This window comes from Gadus morhua, chromosome 15 (genome assembly GCF_902167405.1).
Source record: "Gadus morhua chromosome 15, gadMor3.0, whole genome shotgun sequence".
Taxonomy (NCBI): domain Eukaryota; kingdom Metazoa; phylum Chordata; class Actinopteri; order Gadiformes; family Gadidae; genus Gadus; species Gadus morhua.
This window is the reverse complement of record NC_044062.1, coordinates 3793472-3813549: the sequence shown is the minus strand read 5'-3', so window position 1 is coordinate 3813549 and position 20078 is coordinate 3793472. Positions and strand designations below refer to the sequence as shown.

General features: G+C 45.4%; 1 protein-coding gene across 1 annotated transcript in view; it reads left to right on the top strand.

Annotated features, from left to right (window-relative positions):
* Nucleotides 1-518: 518 nt before the first annotated feature.
* Nucleotides 519-20078, top strand: part of eys (eyes shut homolog) — a 130188-nt gene continuing 110628 nt past the window's right edge. Inside the window, exons 1-8 of the mRNA XM_030379716.1 lie at nt 519-658; nt 6820-7804; nt 8181-8370; nt 8818-8843; nt 12557-12732; nt 14492-14619; nt 15674-15788; nt 16929-17088. Coding sequence (XP_030235576.1) covers nt 7015-7804; nt 8181-8370; nt 8818-8843; nt 12557-12732; nt 14492-14619; nt 15674-15788; nt 16929-17088 — 1585 coding nt within the window. The 5' untranslated portion in view covers nt 519-658; nt 6820-7014. The remainder of the gene's footprint in view (nt 659-6819; nt 7805-8180; nt 8371-8817; nt 8844-12556; nt 12733-14491; nt 14620-15673; nt 15789-16928; nt 17089-20078) is intronic.

Here is a 20078-nt window from a genome sequence, read left to right as displayed (position 1 = left end):
GAGGGGGGGGGGGGGGGGGGGGGGGATGGGAACTAGATTGGTAATATTGATATTGTAGAAATGTAATCTTGTAATGTACTGTTGGTAGTTTGCACTCCATGTTTATACACACCATATATATATATATATATATATATATATATATATATATATATATATATATATATATATATATATATATATATATATATATATATATATAGTAGGCACAGTCTTTAGACCAAGACAAGTCATGTTTCCATTACACAATAATAAGAAGATACATTTTTTATCACTCGAATGAATTAAACCCATTTTAATTTGAGGTAAATCCTAAAAATTGACATTTAATTAAACATAATACCAACATTAATTAGCTATCAAACGAAACCAAAGCTTTAAAGGAAATGGAGCTGCCCGCTATGATCCAAGGCTACAGCAGGGGGCCGGGGTCCATGGATGAGGACTCAGCCAACAGGTGTATGACTGCTCCAATGCTAAGCGCGTCTGATCGGATTTCCCTAGCGACCTACCCATGCTGTGCGCGGCTGCAAGGTCGCCTTTTTTTATTCCACAGAAAAGAGACAACGTTTGAAGCACAGTTGAACGAAAGCTCAAGCCTCGTCTGTAAGAGGTCACATTTCGCCGACCCAAAGACAAAACTACTTTTCAAATGATGGTGAGCAATCATTTCTAACGCACTAGATACATTTGTGTGTGTGTAACTAGCGGACCATGTGGGCTGCTCTGATGCAACAGATGGTCCGGCCATCTAGTCAGATTACGCAGCCAAACTAAATCCTGTGCCCGACATTTTTTGTCATTGGGGCAAAATCATGTCGTCGTAGTTAAATGACTCCATTGCTAAAATTAAAAACACGTACGCCTGGCAAATCTTACCAGCCATCGTTTCAGATATGTAACACCCACTCTGAAAGTGAATCAGTGGTCATCATCTGCGCCTGGAAGGTGCTGCACTGGGCGCTGCTGTCACTCATTTGGAAACGTTCAAGGAATGTTTTGAGTCAAAACACGTATATATAGATCTAGAGATAAGAGAGGCGTTCAGAATACTCATTTAACGTTCATGTTTATCTGTCTGATCAATAGTAAGAGGCAAAGGATGAGCAGAAGAGATATCTATCTATCACTCTGTCTGTCTGTCTGTCTGTCTGTCTGTCTGTCTGCCTGCCTGCCTGCCTGCCTGCCTGCCTGCCTGCCTGCCTGCCTGCCTGCCTGCCTGTCTGCCTGTCTGTCTGTCTGTCTGTCTGTCTACATATCTATCTATCTATCTATCTATCTATCTATCTATCTATCTATCCATCTATCCATCTATCCATCTATCCATCTATCCATCTATCCATCTATCCATCTATCCATCTATCCATCTATCCATCTATATATCTATATATCTATATATCTATCTATCTATCTATCTATCTATCTATCTATCTATCTATCTATCTATCTATCTATCTATCTATCTATCTATCTATCTATCTATCTATGTATGGCAGAAGGTGTATTTATAATAATAATTGGTATTATAATGTTTTATTCATAGAACATTAGTAACATTATTGTCAACCATAATAGGCTTTTATCACAGGCTATATCTTCATTATCACAATAGCGTGGGGGCCTACCTATAGTCTGATGCCACTCCATTGTAACCAAATCTAAAGGGACTGCTCTCCAATACAAAGTGCTGTGAAGATTTCGGTGGTGAGATATTCAAATGCATCTTTAAAGTAGACCAGACGACGGCTTCCTCTGTTTAAAAAGCAGATCCTCTTGAATGTCGCAAAGCATTTCCCATTTATACACCTTGTGCAGGCCTTACACAAGGTCTCATTGAACGGGCATCTTAAGGCCACCTTTCTAAAACTCCCTTAGTGTGTGTCAGAAGAAAGGCAGAAGGGCCGCTTCGAAGCGCCACAATGGAGGGATTGATTTAGTCCCTTCCCCCTTCCCCCTCTTCTTGAATGAAATGAAAACACACCGTGGACCAGAGAGGACTACTGGCAGCTGATGAAAGTCTTGCCTCAAAACAGAAAAATAAGCCATTCACAGGCGCGAATCCGCCGGCTAGCGAGCCGGCATTCCTCCTGGCAGTGCCCCACTTTAACCCGTACTTATACATTACTTTGAAGTCTGGGGGTCCCAGGGAGTAGCGCACAGCTGGAGGTCTCTATGACACTCATTGATGTCACAGCATATCTGGAGAGCGAGAGAGAGAGAGAGGAATATGAAGCATCATGCTAGCTCCATTCAGGCTGGCTGGCGTCTCCGCAAATTTACCATGTCGAGAGAAATACTTGATTTTTACATGTTTAAAACCCATTGTGCTCATCTGCGCTCTGGTGAATTATGATGAGCCTCGATTTCCACAATTCCCAGTAGACTATAATCTACACGCTGGTATTAAAAGAGCCCCTTTGAGTTTAAGAGCACCGGCCCTCCAAGCGTATTTTCTATACGGTTAACTCCTCCTTGGGTGCAGGACTTTGACGATATGGATGGTTTTATGTGTGCCACTATGCGGTGACATAACAAGTAGATTAAAGCCATCACGCTGTGTGTGTGTGTGTGTGTGTGTGTGTGTGTGTGTGTGTGTGTGTGTGTGTGTGTGTGTGTGTGTGTGTGTGTGTGTGTGTGTGTGTGTGTGTGTGTGTGCGTGTGTGTGCGAATTGTGAATGCAAATGAGTTTGTTGGCGTCCAGGGGGGGAAGGCGTTGGGGTTAGGTCAGAGAGAAGGAACGACTAGATGAGCATATTGATACAGGGTGGACTACGGCTGAATGATTTAGGGAAATAATGTAATTGCGATTATTTAGACCTATATTGCGATTGCGATTTAGTATGCGTCTCCATTATTCACTAAACTAAGCAATAAATCATTCTGTAGTATGACCAACACAACATTGGAAGCAGTCAACATATAAACGGCTCTTTCCTTTAGGCCAGGCCGATGTATTGAGTCGAATTGATGCATGAATGGATATTACAGTATAACATCTTAATTTAACTATTGAATTGTAAAATATAAATAAATACGAATCATACTGATCTCCAGTCAGTATAAGTAACAGTGAATTTTTTTTAGTTTTTTTTAATCCCAGCCTTTGTGATTTGCATATCACGTTCTATTACATTGCGATGTCGGTTTGAATTCGATTAATCGTTCAGCACTAGAGTGGACGGCTGTCCACCATGAAGAGAGTACTGCAAAGCCGTTTCTAGGACGATTCTGGAACATTCTATCTAGAACATGGGTTCCAGACCAAACCGGGGGGATGTTCTCCCTATGGGTTTGATGACCGGAGGGTAAAGTTGTCGACTTTGATTTGTCACAAACAGAATTATGGCACAGCATATTAATATTGGATGAATTCTTGTTGAAATATGGTATATGTTGAGTGTTGCGGCTCAAGTTAAGACCAGGAATACATGTACGCCTTGGCTTATTCCTTTTGAACACCTATGGGCCTCTGCGATACTACTGTAATAAGGATGCTCAATGATAATAGTATAATATTAGTTCAAAAGGGAACCATTTCTTGGGTTGGGAGAGAAAGCATGGGCGTGAGCCATACCTGTGGGACTGTGGGCGTACATAAAAGAAAGCAGGTGCTAATTTCTATCTCTAGATGATTGTTTTTGCAATGTGCAGATCTTCTTTAGGCATTACGTCTGATCGGTTTGCGGTCTGCATGGAGGAAGTTCTGGTCTGAGGGTTTTGTGAGGTGTGTCTGAGTGGCACTAGTGATTATTCAGATAGCTACTCAGAGACGGAGAGAGAGAGATACAAAGAGAGAGAGAGATGAAAAGAGAGCCCAAAGGCATTTGCGTCGACAGCTGACGTGACGTGAAGAGCTCTCGCTCTCTCTCCCCACTGTTAGCAGGTCGGTGCATGCATCAGTACTGATTAAATCGTGTCTTTCTTCTGATAAATTCACGAAGCCACTGATTGTGAGAAGCAACGAGCCAAAACTAAAGTGACTTTTCAAATGGCAGAAATTCACCCACAAATATTGGAGCATCAACTCACTGTTGCTTTATTTACGTGCTGCCCATTTAAGAGGTAGAATTGGCTGGTGACTGCTTTCTTTTGCTTTTCGAGTTAATTAAGGTCTGTGTGACTTTTTCTGCCCCCAGAGGAAACCACATTTTGTCCTCTTCTGTCTCCCTGGGAAATGGGTCTCCGTGAAAGCTGTGCCCTGTCGTGGCTTCCACTTTATAGAAACTCAGAGCAAACCATTCGTCTTCCTATTAACTTATGTGTGTGATATGCACCAGTATAACAGACATGATGTAAGTAGTTGAATGGGAAGGAGGAAACAAAAGGTTTCAGCCAACGCATCCAATCCCCCTGCACATCTGAATTCAGACTGCAGACTACCTGCAGCCTGGGAAAAAAAAAAGCCACAATTACTGACACATTGCATCAGCTGACGGCTAGCCAGCTCTCGTTCTGTCGTTATTCTCCTGAAAACTAATCGATGGGCTCGTTCAGGAGCGGGGAGAGAGCTGTTTGTGACCAGAGCCAAATGTGCTTTACGTGCGATGAAGTTTTATTCAAGGTCGCTTGAGTTTATTTTTAAGCAATGCTGCTTGTGTCGGCTTTAATGTCATCGTATGTGTTTTTCGTTTTACGAAATGATTATGTGTCATTGATTGCCCTGTAAATATGTTGTTGTTTGAGACTCGTGGACGATTCAAATTGAGATTGAATATTCAAAACAGAATTATGATCTGGAGACAAACTGAATCCAGTCAACGTTTGACCTTTTACCACGACAATGGCCATGGTATCCGTCACAAAACTTTGTTGCAACAGTATGTGAGCGGTGTTAAACACAAAAGAGTTGTCATGCCTTGATGATAAAAAAAGTAACAAAAGAGTATAAAGTAAAGGAAAAAGATGCAATTTCTCTAACCTTGTAAGTAACCGGATCTATCCTTTGCTTTATACATTTCTCTGGAAACATGACGTTGAGAGAAGGATCACCGAAGCTTCACTAATAAGGAAACCAATCTGAGCAGCTTGTGTTGCTGAAAATGTGTCATTTTGCAATATGCTTTACACTGGCCAATATCATTTTGGCAGATTATGGTGATTTAACACAACAACTTACTTACCTGTAATAAGCTCTTACAAAGGCTTTGTGATTAGGACAAATTACACCTACCTCTCTTTTACTGTGAGCCCTCCAACATTAAAAATGCAATAGGCTTCATTTTTTGTAGACTACATTAGCCCTTTTCTTAATTATTCCATTATATTATTTTAGTGATCCTTAATACACTAAATAACCCAATTTACTTTTGCTTTAATTAAGGCTTTATGTTCCCCTGCAATTTAATTCACTTTCATCACTCCCAGTGCCTGTCCTTCCTTCCCCTCTCCTTATTGATAATAGTTCTACACAGCCACGGTCTGCATACTTATCACCATGCAGTTATTCATTTCAGTCATTACGGGCTTACAGGACACAACGATTCGGGGAGCCGTCTGGGAATATAGGGTCCCACACTGTGTTGTCCTGTTTATGAAGGGCTGGAGAGTAGAGCATGGCTCCGCCATGCTAGCTTCATGCATCAAAAATTCATGCATCAAAAATTGAGTGGTAGTACTCCGCTAGCATGGCTCCGCCATGCTAGCGGAGTACTACCACTCAATTTTGATTTCCCTTCAGGACTACGTCTGGATTTGTGGTATATTCACAGGTTTTTCTGCAGCCAATTTTTTGGCTGTCCAATCAGCGAACGGAGGGAGTGGCTGAGCACGATGACGTTGAGGTCGTGCGCTAGTTTGAGTTGTAGTCAAACGTTAGCGATTGCTTATGGCAGATCCAGATGGGGACTGGGCAGATCCAATAGTTTTGAACTCCAAAAGACGCCCACCTTCAGGTGAGTTATCGTTTGTCAATGGAGAGTGGCCAGACTCCCTGTGCAAATGAAATTAAGTACAAGAGTCTCGTAGGACCAGGCTAGCGCAGAGCCTGAGGGCCGAAAACAAAGGGCGCCCTCATCTCCGACCCATTTCTGAGAAAAATAATTCTTAGTAAGTGACACACAATGTATGACCATGTCACCTCCCCAACATCCGGTGTTGACAACTGCTGGCCATGAACAAAAAAAATATTTTTTGGTGCTGCTTTTCAAACTCAGGGCCTGATAATGAGAGCAACGCTGGCCAATTTCCTTCGCAGCTGTTTTTTTTTCTTTTTAATAGTTTATTATAAGGGTGCTTCTATTGCTGTTCACAATTTTTTGATTTATCAGAGTGTTTCCCAACCCTACCGGTCTCATGAACTCTCTCACAGCCCCATCAGTACAGCTCAGAAACACAGAAGAACAAAGGATTTCCTTTAAACTATTATTATCCTTAATATTTTTGAGCATCATTGTCTTAGAGCATCATTATTAATCAAAAGGGGCTCGGGCTCTCCAAATGGAAGATGCTGAGAAGTACTCCTATTTCTGGTCTTAAATGTATTTACCAATCAGATATGATGTTTAGCTAATCCAAAAAATATTAATATTTCATGTTGTAATGTTTGTTTTGTAGCTTTAATAAAGCAAAATCCTAACAAAGTACCCCCTGGAACATGCTGCTGTACCCCCTAGGGTAACTGTACCCCCTGTTGGGTATTACTGACTAAGCAGAGGCTTTTATACAAAGCATTTTACACCGAATTCAGATGCATGTCTGAACAATTGTTCTTGTTACCATTATGAAAGCAACCCGGTGGGCATCAGCGCTATTCACCGCCGAGACAAATGCACCGAGGTTCTCTGTCTGCCAAGCACTAATAAAGCTCTCTGTCTTCCCCAGGTTAGCCGTAACGATGCCGTTCATCGTGACCCATTTGGACTTTCTGGACCTCAAGAAATGGCCCCGGGATTCAATTACAACACCATGTTCCTTTGATCATTCCAGACTTCTCCGAGTAAAGTCTCAGACCGCCTTCATCCGGCTCGGATGAAACAACAAGCGGGGACTTAAGAACGACATCGGGCAAAGCCAACCATGACGAGGATTTCACTATTCAGCATTGTTTACGGCCTGGCTCTCCTTGTGGGCCTCGTCGTGCCTGCGGTCCGCTGCCAAACGTTCTGCCCTCGACAAGCCTCACTCCAGTGGCAGAGTCCGCCCCGCGCCGTCTCGCTCAATTTGACGCTGACGGAGAACATTTGCATGGACCGGGGCCAGTGTTGGGACACTCCCGGGGCCCCCCCGCCGGCCCTCACCACCCAGCGACCTCTCGCCTACCCGCAGATCTGCCCCCTTCAGCTGCAGCACGGAGACACACTGCTGCTGTCCGCCGACCAGACCCTGCGGTCGTACGGCGTGCGGCTGGCCGACGTCTCGGAGGACGGCTTCGAGAGCTGCTCCGCCGAGGGGGGGCCGCGGGGGGGGTCGGAGGGGGCGCTCTTCGGTCGCGGTACGATCGGGAGCGCGCCGGCGTACCCCGTCGGGCGCCTGGTCCCGGGCCTTCACTACTTCGTCGCGGCGACGCACGAGGGCGACGGGCAGCAGCTCTGCCAGCTGGGCCTCAGGCTCAACGTGTCCGTGAGGCGGCAACTTTGTCAGAGTTCCCCGCTCGTTCGCCTTTGCTCCGGGAACGGTATTTGTCAAGCCGGCCCCGGGGACGAGGCGTACCGCTGTCAGTGCCACCAGCACTACACCGGGATGCTGTGCCAGAAGTTTGACGCGTGTTTGAACAACCCGTGTGGAAACAAAGGCGTTTGTTTGAGCGATGGATCCGGCGATGCAGACCACAGAACATATAAATGCTTGTGTCCTCCACATTTTACAGGTAAGGACGTAGTCCTTTTTTTTTTGGGGGGGGGGGGGGGGGGGCAGGAAAGTCTATTAATGACTCCTGAGTCCTGATGCAACTTCATTGTTTTTGCTAGTTCAACGCTTTATCATTCCACAACTATTTCATATTTAAAGTGTTATCATCAGCCCAGTAAATATAAATAAATATTGAATGCTATACATTATATCGATTTTTAACTTCATTTTTAATCACCTCTTTCTTAAGCTGTTTTCAAATCAATAACCTTCATGCAGACCCAATGTTTTAGTATTGATTTTTGAATCCAACCAAAAGTTGTCGGTTAAGTACTGCGGCTCAATCTGATTCCAATTCAGTGTTTGTGATGTTGTTATTTCTCATTTTCTTTCAGGGGTGAACTGCTCCGAAGTCATTGGAAGGGAAAACTGTGAGAGAGTCTGTCCAAAGGCATCATGTGTTCAAGTGTCACCAGTGTCCTTCAAGTGCATCTGCGAGACGGGCTTCTCCGGTAATGTAGCCAGCGCTGTGTCTGTTCTCTGCTGCAGCACAGAGCAGCACAGCACAACAATCACGATATCATAGTGAGCTCCTGCTCTGCCATCGTACATCGACCATGTATCTAGCAATACGCCTTCAGCCCGATGTCCACCACACAGATAAGGGTGAGCGGGTGAGATGGTCTCTAGCAGTATGTTGGGTGGTGGACTGCCCTTTTAGGCACTTGGCTGGGCTGTCGGCAGCTGATCGACACCTAAAGCGAACCCGATGAAATCTCAGATTAATTAGGTCAAATATTTTGAAAACAAAACATTCGCTTTTTTTTTTCTCCTTGCTTTTTTGATTAATTAGCTGTCTTGCAGAATAGTGGTACGTTTCTGAAAAAGGAATCGATAAAAACGTTATTTCATTCTATTACAGCTGACGCAATATCGGATTGGAATGGGATCGGTCAATGTGAAAGTCAAATATATATCAGCTCTGGGCGACGCCAAATTAGGCTCCTCCCCTCTTGGCGCCCGACTTGACAGTGTGGAGCATGGAGTGTCCCTACGCCGCAATTATTAGGAAGGAAAATTTAGCTTTTCGTGGGGTCGAAAAACCAATAACTGCAAGGGGTGGAGTTACTATGCGTTTCCTGTTTCATTACGGAGATATTTTACGGAAGAAAATGAATATGCGTGACTGAATGAGGTTTTGAGGCGGTGATTTGAATGAGTGTGTTTCTACACTGCCCAGTCTACATGGCGTTAATTTGTAACCTTCACAGAAACCTTTTAACGACTGACCGAGTTTGGGTTCATCAAATTAGGCGGCCACAGATCTCCGTCTCCAGCACCACGATAGGTCGAAAAAAACGTTGCAGCCTAGAAAGCGAAACGCCCCGTACCCCCAGACTTCAGTTCGTCCGCAGAAAAGAGAAAAGTCTGATTCGTAGGACTACTTAACGCCTGACCTCACGGAAAACAAATCCAATCAAGTGTAATCAAGTCAACGTCTGAAACCCGCCCAGAACACAGGCGTCCATTCATCTTAGCCAAGCGTTGCTGGATGCCACGTTCTGTGCTCGGGTTGTTTGTTCAATTAAAGGCCTTTGCCTTTGCTTCAAAGAGTTTCTCTGCCCTCACAGTAGGTCGGCCCCCACGACTAGCAGGGCTGCAGTAATTGGCCGAGTCGCGCCGTCCGCTATGCAGTGTTTCCAACTAGCCTTAGGCGCTCTCGACGCTTTGCTTGTGCCGCCGCTTTCACAATAAGAGACTAAACAAATCTAAAAGGAAAAGGGGAAAGAAATAAGGGGCTGCAGCGTGTTTGGAGTGAGAGGAGTAATGTGAAAGCCTAAGAACACAAAGTTAAACATTAAACGATTAGTTTCTTAAGCAAGTAAGCCGGTGCTCTGATGTTTTTTTCTGAAACATTGGAATTACGCAAACAGGGGAACTGTAGGTCAACGTCGCCTCCCGATTCTCTCAGCGCTTAATGGCTGCCACCCAGTTACCCACCGCCCATCGCTGAACGCTCCTTGTGATTTTTCAGCATTGTAAGTGATAAATCAATCGGCCTGAATCCATCTAATAGGGGGCCCTGAGCATCCAGGCCTTTGTTATTGTGGAGCACTGTCCCACACCCCAACATGACAGGGAGATTCTGCTCTTGGGGGAAGGGATGGGTCAATATCGAATCACTGATGTGGATCATAAACAGGAACCGCCCTACCTATTAACCAATCGGATTTACGGTGAGGCGACATTTCCTGTCAAATGCAAGGGGTGTCAGTCTTTTAGTGTGCGTTACAAGCCCCCTTCAAGCCCCTAACCACCAAACTTTTGGTAGGCGGACAAGCTCTCAGATGGCCTGGTATCGCGAGACTGGTATTATGCAGACACACTTTATGATCTGTGATGTCGGGGTGCATATGAAGGAAGTGGCAAGCCCTTACGAGCCTATAAACGGGTTGAATGGAGTCGTTGGTATCACCACGTGCTAGAGGCGTTTGCACTTTAAGATGCAAATGGGGGTTATTTGCTCTCGCAATGTATATGTTGGTTTTATGGTTGTCGCACACAAATGGGAAGCATAACACGATGCATAACGCATAGCACAAAATATAAAAGTAAAAACGCAATTGGCTTTCAAGTGTTATGGCTTTTGGTGGCCTTCCACAGTAATTCATGCTTATGTTCCTTTGCTGGTAACATTATTGTAGCTTTCCAGTTTGTTCTGTCAGTTCAGGTTTTAGCATGGCAACACACACTCAACTTACACACACACCTAACTAAATATATAAATTATTATTGGAATTGAAAATGTTTCTAAACTAACCTTGACAATGAATTGCTGTTTTCAATGCCTTGTTATTTAGTTGCAAATCCAACTCATCCCCCCAAAAAGTAGCCACACATTATATTTGTAAATGTATGTGTTCCCTGTCAACACCAGGGCCACGTTTTAAAGTGTTTGTTACACATTGCTAATCTACCTTTAAGCTAGATGAATCCATCATGCCCCTCCTCCTCCAACTCCCTCTCTGCATGCACCAACACTGTGTGGTTTTTAGCATTTTTTTTTGCTCAGTCATGGTGTGTGTTTGTGTTTGTGTGTGTGTGTGTTTAATTGTGTGTGTGGTTGTGTGTTTGAGTGGTTGTGTGTCTGTGTGTGTGTGTGTGTGTGGTTGTCTGTACGTCTGTGTGTGGTTGTGTGTGTTTTTATGTGTGTGTGTTGGAGTGTCTGTCTGTCTGTCTATGTGTGTGTGTTTCTCTGTGTGTGTGCGTGCATGTTTATGTGTGAGCATGTGCTTGTCTCTGTGCGTGTGCGTGTGTGTGTGTGCTTGTTGCCTCGCCCCTCCCTTCAAGCAGCTTCCTGGGAGTTCTGTGGAGCCGATGCTTCCTTAACATTCTCACTGCTGTTGCCTCATTAATCAATGGAGCGTTGGTGGCTCCAGCAGCAGCCGCTGCCCTCACAGGCCAAAGTCTATGCGCACAGAATAATGAGGCAAACTCATGGGACATTTCAAATGAGATTTTCCTTTTGATTTGACTCTCCTGTGTGGACGCCCCTAGGCATTAGCTCTAAGGCATGACTGGCCCCAGCTTTTTTGTCTTTTTGTTCAGGGAAGAGGGTTTCTGGTGCCGGGATTGTAATTGATTTTTCCAATCCGAATAACGACTTTTGGAACGTTTCAATATTCCCTTTCCCGAACTACTGCTATGAATCACCTCCGTACTGATGTATACAAACATGCATCCCACGTGGGGTATGGCGATAGTGTGCCACATGAGAAGTCCAACCTGAATTTTCATGACATCGATTTGTTGTGAGAGGCGACACATCAATGGCGAGAAAAATTCATATCCGCGGCGCCACACATTTTTTTCGGAGGTGTTTGTGGAAAAATCCTATTCTTTTTTTTTTTAAGATTTCAGTAGGAAATACGGTAAAAAGAATAGCCAAAGCCCCAAAGGTGTACACGGGAAGATTGATGTCCACTGAGAGGCTGCGGAAAGCCTCTGGGACATGAGGAGGTGCATCGGCTTGGGGATTAAGGAGAATATGCAGGGGGGAAAAAAGAAGGGAGCCGGCGGATAGATAAATCACTTGGTACCATCTGAGGAACACAAAAATGAAACTCTGGCCGCCAGGGAATAACATCAAGTTTTATTCACCTTGAACCCAAAGTGAATTCAATCTAATTTTATCTTTTTGCATACAATGTCACGGCGGCGTGGAGTGTGTCGGCGTAGCGCTGGTTAGCAGCGGGTAATGGAGAGGGACGCGGCGTGTTCCCGTTTTCTGAGGGGTTTATGGGAAGGGGACCCTCTTTGACGCCGTTGTGTCTGCTTCTCCTGGGAGGTATGAAATAACACTTTGGCTGTTTTACATTGGGTGTTGCAGATGGGTGATTTAGAATTTAGGTAAGCACGGTTTGCTCGCACACACTGTGTTTGCTCGGAGTATTCCTTTCATGATACTTCGTGAAAGGAGTTGTCAAGAGGAGTTGTCGAGTCATTTCTACACCAATTTTTGTTTCCAAGATTTTTCCCAAGCATACAAGAAATCATCTAGATAATTAGTTGAGTCATTATAATTGACATTTTGAAAGCTTGGTCAGCACCATATGAAACCACGTGTAAACTATTAGACCACATGAATCAGAAGGCGGAAATAACAACACCAGGACTATTCTCCTACTTTCAACCTTTTCGCGCACACACGGCAAAAGGATGAACTGAATGCTCCACAGGCATTGGAGCGGTTTGCCTTTGTTTTGTTCAGGTCCGGCCTGCGAGAGGAGGAACCTAGCCTGCGATTCCGACCCGTGCGTGAACGGCGGGACGTGCGAGCTCGACGGCGACTCCTTCTCCTGCCGCTGCCTGGACGGCTTCAGCGGGCCCACGTGCGCCGTGAACTGCCTGACGTTCGGGTGTCGGAAGCCGGACGTCTGCGCCAACGTGAGCCACGCTAGTTTGTCTTTATTCCAGTGTCTCGAGTCAAATGTGATTTATAAGATGCGACCCTTTAGGGTAGGGGTTCTCAAGTGGTGGGTCGTGTCACCTAAGGCCCCGTCCACACGAAGCCGAAACGGGCGAAACCGTTCCGGTTTCGATCTATCCGGTTTCGGAGTATCTCCGTAAAGACGGAGTCAAGCGAAACGGGGTAGATCTGTAGAAACGCTGTAGTACACATGCCAGGCCCATAAGGGGCGCTGCTTCTGCTACAGTATCCAGAAGAAAATGTAATAAGAAGAAGAGGCGAGCATGCGCATAAAGGCTGCCCCCCGAACCACTAACAACACAAACAAACAGTCAGTCAACAGTCTCAATAAATAATGGCTTAGCAACCCAACAAGGGACATGATCTGCTGCAGAACGATTACAAGCCTGTAGTCCGCCATCATCTTTTTTGTTGTGAGCTCTTTGACACCGCGGGCTTAACATTCATTGGCTAGAGGGTCGAGGGGTGGGGCGATGACGTCATGGTTTGCGGTTTCAGTCGGTTTCAGGCGTCCACACGAATCCAAAACGAAACCGGGTAGATTTGAAACCACCTCCGTGGGTGGTTTCAGAAGTATACGGTTTCGGTCAGCGGATTCACCGGCTTCGTGTGGACGGAAGGCCGAACCGTACAAGACCTTTGCGGTTTCGCCATGAAATCGGCTTCGTGTGGACGGGGCCCAAGTGGGTCGCGAGGGCGTTTTCAGATCAGAGCGTATGCCAAACCTCATTCTTTAGAACGAAGCCCATGAATTAACTAATGTTTCAATGTTAGTTCATGCTTCAACGGCTTACCTTTTTGTCGCGTTTAGCCCCAATTGTTTCAGCTTTCGGTGGTTTTCCAGTGTTTTTAACAGTACACGAAGGCATTGTTGATGACCGCAATATTGTTAAATTCTTAATTACTTTTGGGTCATGACTTAATGAATAATGACACATGCGGGTCTTTTGGCCTGACCAGTGGAGGAACACAGCTTTAGAGAACAAAGAGTGAGGTCGTTTTTCCAAACTGCCGCTCGAGTTCGGGTGCTTAGCTAATGATGAGTGAAGGGGGTGAAGGGTGAGGGTTAGTGAGGGTTGTTAAACTTTTGAGGATGGGCATTGGACGAAGTCCAAGAGTTAAATGAGGATTTAACAACAATGTAATTAACTACGTCATTGTTAAATTAGCATTTAACATTGGAGTTCAAGTTTACAGCGATATTTACGGAGTTAATATTAATTAACCAAGTTTTTTACCGGGGTCGCGTGTGTGTGCGGCTCCCGGTGTTTACTGCCGTGACATCTTTGTCATTGATATTTGCCATGAGTAGAATCCACGCAGATGCACAAAACGAAACAGTAGCCTTGCCCGAGACGCCGAGCAGACGACCGATTGGAACACGTAGGGTGATGTCCGTGCAGACGATATGTTCGTGATACTGAATACCAGAAATACCCTTCTCATCATGAACCATCGCTGCGTTAATATATGTATCGACCAACCGAGGAGGTGGTGTCTCGTCTATCAGATTATATCAGCTATTTCGCCTGCGGCTCTTACAAAAATGTAATATCCCTGCAATCGTTTTTTTCTTTCAGTACTATTGAATGCACGCCACTGACTCGGCAGCCCCTCCCCTTCAGTTTGTTTGTGATCTCCGGCTTTTTTGACGCGAAACCTAAACCCACTGGAAAAAGCGAGTTGACCCGTTTTGTCGTGTGTTGGCGTGCGCAGGCCTCGGAGTGTGCGTGTGCAGAAGGCGCCCCGGACCCAGTGTGTGGCGGGCGGGTCGGGCTGTGCCTCCCGTCACCGTGCCTGAACAACGGCAGCTGCGTTTCCCGCGGAGATGATTACGACTGCAGGTGATGTGCATTCCGGGGCCTAATCGAGGCCATGCCAGAACTCCCCCCCCCACCCCCAGCCTCCACCACCTTGTCCCCGCCTCACCCCCCACCTGTCTGGCACCATCCCCTCTCCGCCCACCCCCCCGACACACATGTACGCACGCACACCCACACATTCACCAGACACACACACACACACTCACTCACTCACACACTCACTCACTCACTCACTCACTCACTCACTCACTCACTCACTCACTCACTCACTCACTCACACACAGACACTCACTCACTCACTCACTCACTCACTCACTCACTCACTCACTCACAGACACACACACACAGACACACACACAGAAACACACACAAATACACACACACACACACACACACACACACACACACACACACACACACACACACACACACACACACACACACACACACACACACACACACACACACACACCTCAGAGGTTACCTGAAAATTCATATTATTTTCTCTGAGATAGATTTTTTTCTCCAATGTTTACAAGTATTTTGTGAGTGTTATGTTTATGTTATGTTTTTGCAAAACATTGCAAAGGTGATTTATAATCCAGTGATCATAATGGAAGTGTACAGCTGCCTGTGGGCGCGTAGGACGTAAGAAACACTGTTATACGCTTTTTAGTTTGTTTGCAAATGCTTTTTCAACAGGATATCATGATAGGCTGCACTCGACATCAAGTGTTATGTTTTTCCCTTTTCAAGGAAGGGGCCTAAACCCTATTATAGAGTTCAGTAACTCACGGAGGCTGCTTCATTTTCATCCGCCTCGGTTCAATAATACCATTTTAGTTTCTTTAATACGGAAAAAATAAATCATTGCTTCACCGTGGATTTTACCTTAGCGTTATTAAAAAGAAAAGGATATCTCTGTGAAAAGCGATTAGTTTCCAGCCCCCCCCGTTCCCAATCACACAGTGTACACTGCATAGCCAACATGTATTCTAGTCCGTCTGCATCCTGTCTAAAATGTGTGGCCTGTTATTGAGCAAGGTGAATTGATTCTGATGACAACGACCCACAGATGTCTTGAAGGCTTTGCTGGGAAGAACTGTGAAGAACTAATCGACTACTGCGGGCAGCTCAATATCAACTGCCCGAATGAGGGATTGTGTTTGAGTATAATTGGCGGCTACAAGGTCAGTAATTCAATGTTTCCTGGATAATGAAGTACTCAGAAACAAAATATATATTTATGTGACTCTGCGGTGCCTGAAACTGGGCCCATCTACCGGCCCACCCTAGACAGACCCACTGCATGCTGCATGGTCTGTCAGGAAATATGTGTGTGTGGCTTTGTGTGTCTGTTTCTCTGTCTGTCTGTGTGTGTTGATGTGCCCTGCGCTGTAATAATGCTCATTGTTTTATGATAAAACATATGGGGTTGTTTATGACTTAAATGCATGTCTGGGTTTGGGTTCTGTCTGAGCAGATTATTTAGGATGTGTGATAACTCGTGTGCATCATTATGTCTCTATATTGCTGTCGACGCCTTTCTCTTTTTGAAGATATATTGCTTAGGCTTTGGCTGCTATAACTTTGCCTAGCGTGCTTTATCTGAGTTCAACTATATCAAAACAATACATAAATAAGCGTGTTAGCCACATACTATTTCATATTCAGGGTTTTTATATATTTTATGGGGGCGGCAGGATAATAAATTCTAGCAAGCGTGCTCAACACAAGAACGAACAAAAACAGAACATAATGTTTGGATGGACGGGTTTAGTCGTACTTACCTCTCTTTTGGTTAGTCCTTGGGAATTTCCGTGTTCTTACACAATACCTCAGAGAGCTGCATAATGCCTCACGGCTCCTAATTAGTTTTCATCAGTGCTGTTCTGTCCTAGCGGCAGCACACTCCTCTTGCACTGCTTTCTTCTGAGCTCTACCTCGAGACGCTCACTGCACACAGCACTTCATCACAGCCATGATGTCCACTACCAACAGCGCCTTCGCTTGCCAGTCCATTTATATTTTAGTAATTGTTAAGTTGTTTAGGGTAACATGTCGGTTTGGGTTTGTGCCGCTGTATTCATCATTGACAATGGAGTGTTTGATTTATAGGTGTAATGCTCCTGCTTAGAATGAAACGAGGCAGGCTGGTATAGTGTGGGGATTTGTATTCAAGACGAAAGGTTGTCGGTTTAACCCTGACGTCGGCGGCCTACCCCGAAGGCATCCTCAAAAATCACTTTGGCTAAACAAAATGTGTGTGAACAGCACATGGGGAGTGAACGGTAAACAGAATAAGGTGTTGCCTTCGCTGTGTGCCGCAGTGTGTGTGCGCCCCCGGCTGGACCGGGGAGTTCTGCCAGCACGTGGGCGACGCCTGTAACACGCACCCGCAGAGATGTGTGAACGGAGCCACCTGCGTCACCACCGGCCCGCTGACCCCAACCCAGCTCATCTCCTGCATCTGCCCTCTGGGCTTCACAGGTACGCGCAAACGCCGACACATTGGACAGGCTGCAAACACTTCTGTGGGGGCCAGGGTTTATCGGTGGACGTGGTGCACAGGATGCGAGACTGCTTGTCAATACTCCATCGCTGTTCCTAGATGTGAAGTCTCCAGTTTTTAATGACGTTTGAAAGAATTGAAATGTTTTTTTGCGTAGGAATATCCGTTGCGGTTATAATGGGGAAACGTGCCTGCGTTCGCTCCTACGCATTACATGTGGTTCATATCTATGAGGAGTAATCAAAATTTAAGTAGCGTCCTATTCATTAAACGAAAATAGAAAACTTGAGTTATTTCTTTGAGTCGGTTTCTCTGTACGACTCAATTACTTTGAATTCAGACTTTATTTGTCAGTTGCCGTGGCTTCGGTAAACATGTCTGCAACGGAGCGCTCTCTCTGTGTCTCTTTCTCTGTTTCTCTTTCCCTCTCCCTCTCCTACTCTCTGTTTAGGGGGCTTCAGTGGTTTAGTATTTACCAGCAGGTGGGCCCGTGTGTCATACGTTGCGGCGGATGACAGCCAAGTAATACATGTTTATATTGGGTGAAAGCGAAAGTGAAACCAATGCATCTCTTGGCCTCTGGCCAAATGAGTTCCTTGGCCCGGCACACCTGAGCCCCCCTCCTTCTACGGCGTGATGGAAGACTGTGAGAGTTCCCATTGGTTTACAGAGCAGGTGGGACTGGCCAAGGACTGGGCAAGAGTCAAAAAGGCTCTCTGCGTGTGACGACAGCCCGGCTTAACGACACTGCGTTTCATGACCACCAAAGGCCCTGTTGGATAGTGTGCACACAGTATTGTATAAGCCGTGGTTTCATATCTGGGGGTTGGCAGTGCATTCATTCAAAGATTGGTCAATTGCACGTCTATTCATGGTTGGAGAACAAAGAAACACAAGACATACTGGCACACACACTAATACTGGCACACACATACACACAAATCATAGGGCTTTGACTCCGAACTTCTTTATTCTAATATAATTTGAATATTAAAAAATAAATCAAAATTCGAACAAATATTAGGCAGCCCTTAATATTGGAACCTGTTATGGGCAGGTCAAGAGGGAGGGACGTCGGAGAACCCGACGCAGTCTATTCATAATATTGTAATGACCACGGAAGAGGCAGTGAATGAAGTATTGATTAGACAGTGATTTATTAGAAACCTAATAAACTGTTGGAACACGCAAGACCGGTAACCATAGCAATGCCGGTAAACAAACCTCGCAAAGGCCAATCCAGGTCTTACTGAAGGCATTTAATAGTCAAAATATTATTAATAAATATTTGAATATTAATATTAATAAACAAACAAACTTCGAATATGATTTTTGGGCAAAAGTCAAAGCCCTAACATCTCTTTCCCAATTGCTTGGAGAAAAAAAAAGTATGTCCTCTTCCATGGTTAGATCCTGACACACACCAGCTGTCAATCATGTAAGTGCTAACGTAGAGCCACACGGACAGGCGTGTCTCTGCCCTATTCAAGCCTCAAATCTGTCGCCACTCCAGTAATGGGAAAGTGTCTCCTACAACACGGAAGGTCTTTGCGACTGATAGAATTCATCATTTTTTTGGCATCTTGCAATTCTAGCTTTGGAATTGTGAGCCGCGCTGCCGAGAAGAGCCAATTTAATTTCGGAGGCTTGCCGAGATGCTCCACATTCTCTCTAATCCCAGATCCTAACTGGATGTTTGACTGGAGTCCCCGGCATTCATCGTTCATTGAGCAAGGCTTTGAATTCTCACCAGCATGTGTTGCCGTTGAATTGGCATTTGTTGCGTCCCTAAGATAATTGACAATTCAAAAAAAAATTTACAAAGTGAAAATTGGGCAATAAAATGTGGATGCCTCTTTTAAGAGAAGTACGTAGAATACAAAAGCCCTTGCCTCCTCAAAGCACTTCTGTGTCACTCTTTGTCCCTTAACCAAATCAAATATTGAAAATCCTCCACAGCCCGGGTTTGAGAGACAGCTCGTTTAAAAATACATCTTGGACGGTTCCGAGTTAGATATTCAGATTTCTAGGTACCCCTTTTGCCAATGAGGGATCAGATTATACTTACACATCGTGCAATATATCTTCATGCTATTCAACATAATTAAATCATTTAAGTAAGTACACAACTAAGAAAACAACTATGAGGGCCAAGTCTAACTTCAGAATATTCTTTTTATATATATTTCAACGTCTCATTTATCTTGAACAAATGTATAACGCCACTGCGACACTTCAATCTAGACCGTGAGGCACTTCTATGAATGCGGCGTGCTATTCTACAGTTCAGTGTTGAACGGCATTGTAGAAGCTGAGGTCCTAGCGAAGGTCATTTACATTTAAAGCATTTAGCAGACACTTTTGTCCAAAGCGCCTCACAACGGTGCATTCAGACACCATAGGGTTGAAACCAAATCCGTTTGTCGAAGCCGGTCCCCACGACAACATCCACAATGCGGACTCTTGGAAGGACGGTATTACACCGTCAAAGAAAACCAAACACCACCATCGACCTAGAACGCCGCCTGCTCCCGGAGACGACGACGACGACAGCGGCGGCGGTGGGCCTAACCGCCGGGTCGCCGTCGTGTTTGCTTTAGCTCCCCCGCCACATAAATGCCTTTGCCCACGTTCCCATGTGAATGCGTGAGGCGTGACCCGCTGCATGGTTAATGGACCGGCGTACACGCCGTGTATTGATCCCAGCCGTCGCCCGTGCACTGCTTCGGGTAGCGGCGTCTGCTAAATGTCTCAATGTAAACACACAGAGGGCTTTTCTAGGCAGGGAACAACACGTCGAGTGAGTCGCCCATGCTCGCGCGCCAAGCGCTCGCTCCAAGGTGCGTTCACTTGATGTGCCGTGGCATCGTGTGAAACGCACTCGGGTTTCCTTCGGGCCAGGCATCAATTTCAGCGCCCGACGTTGAGTCGCTTAATAGGTTAAATAACTTCAACTTCGACCCTGGCG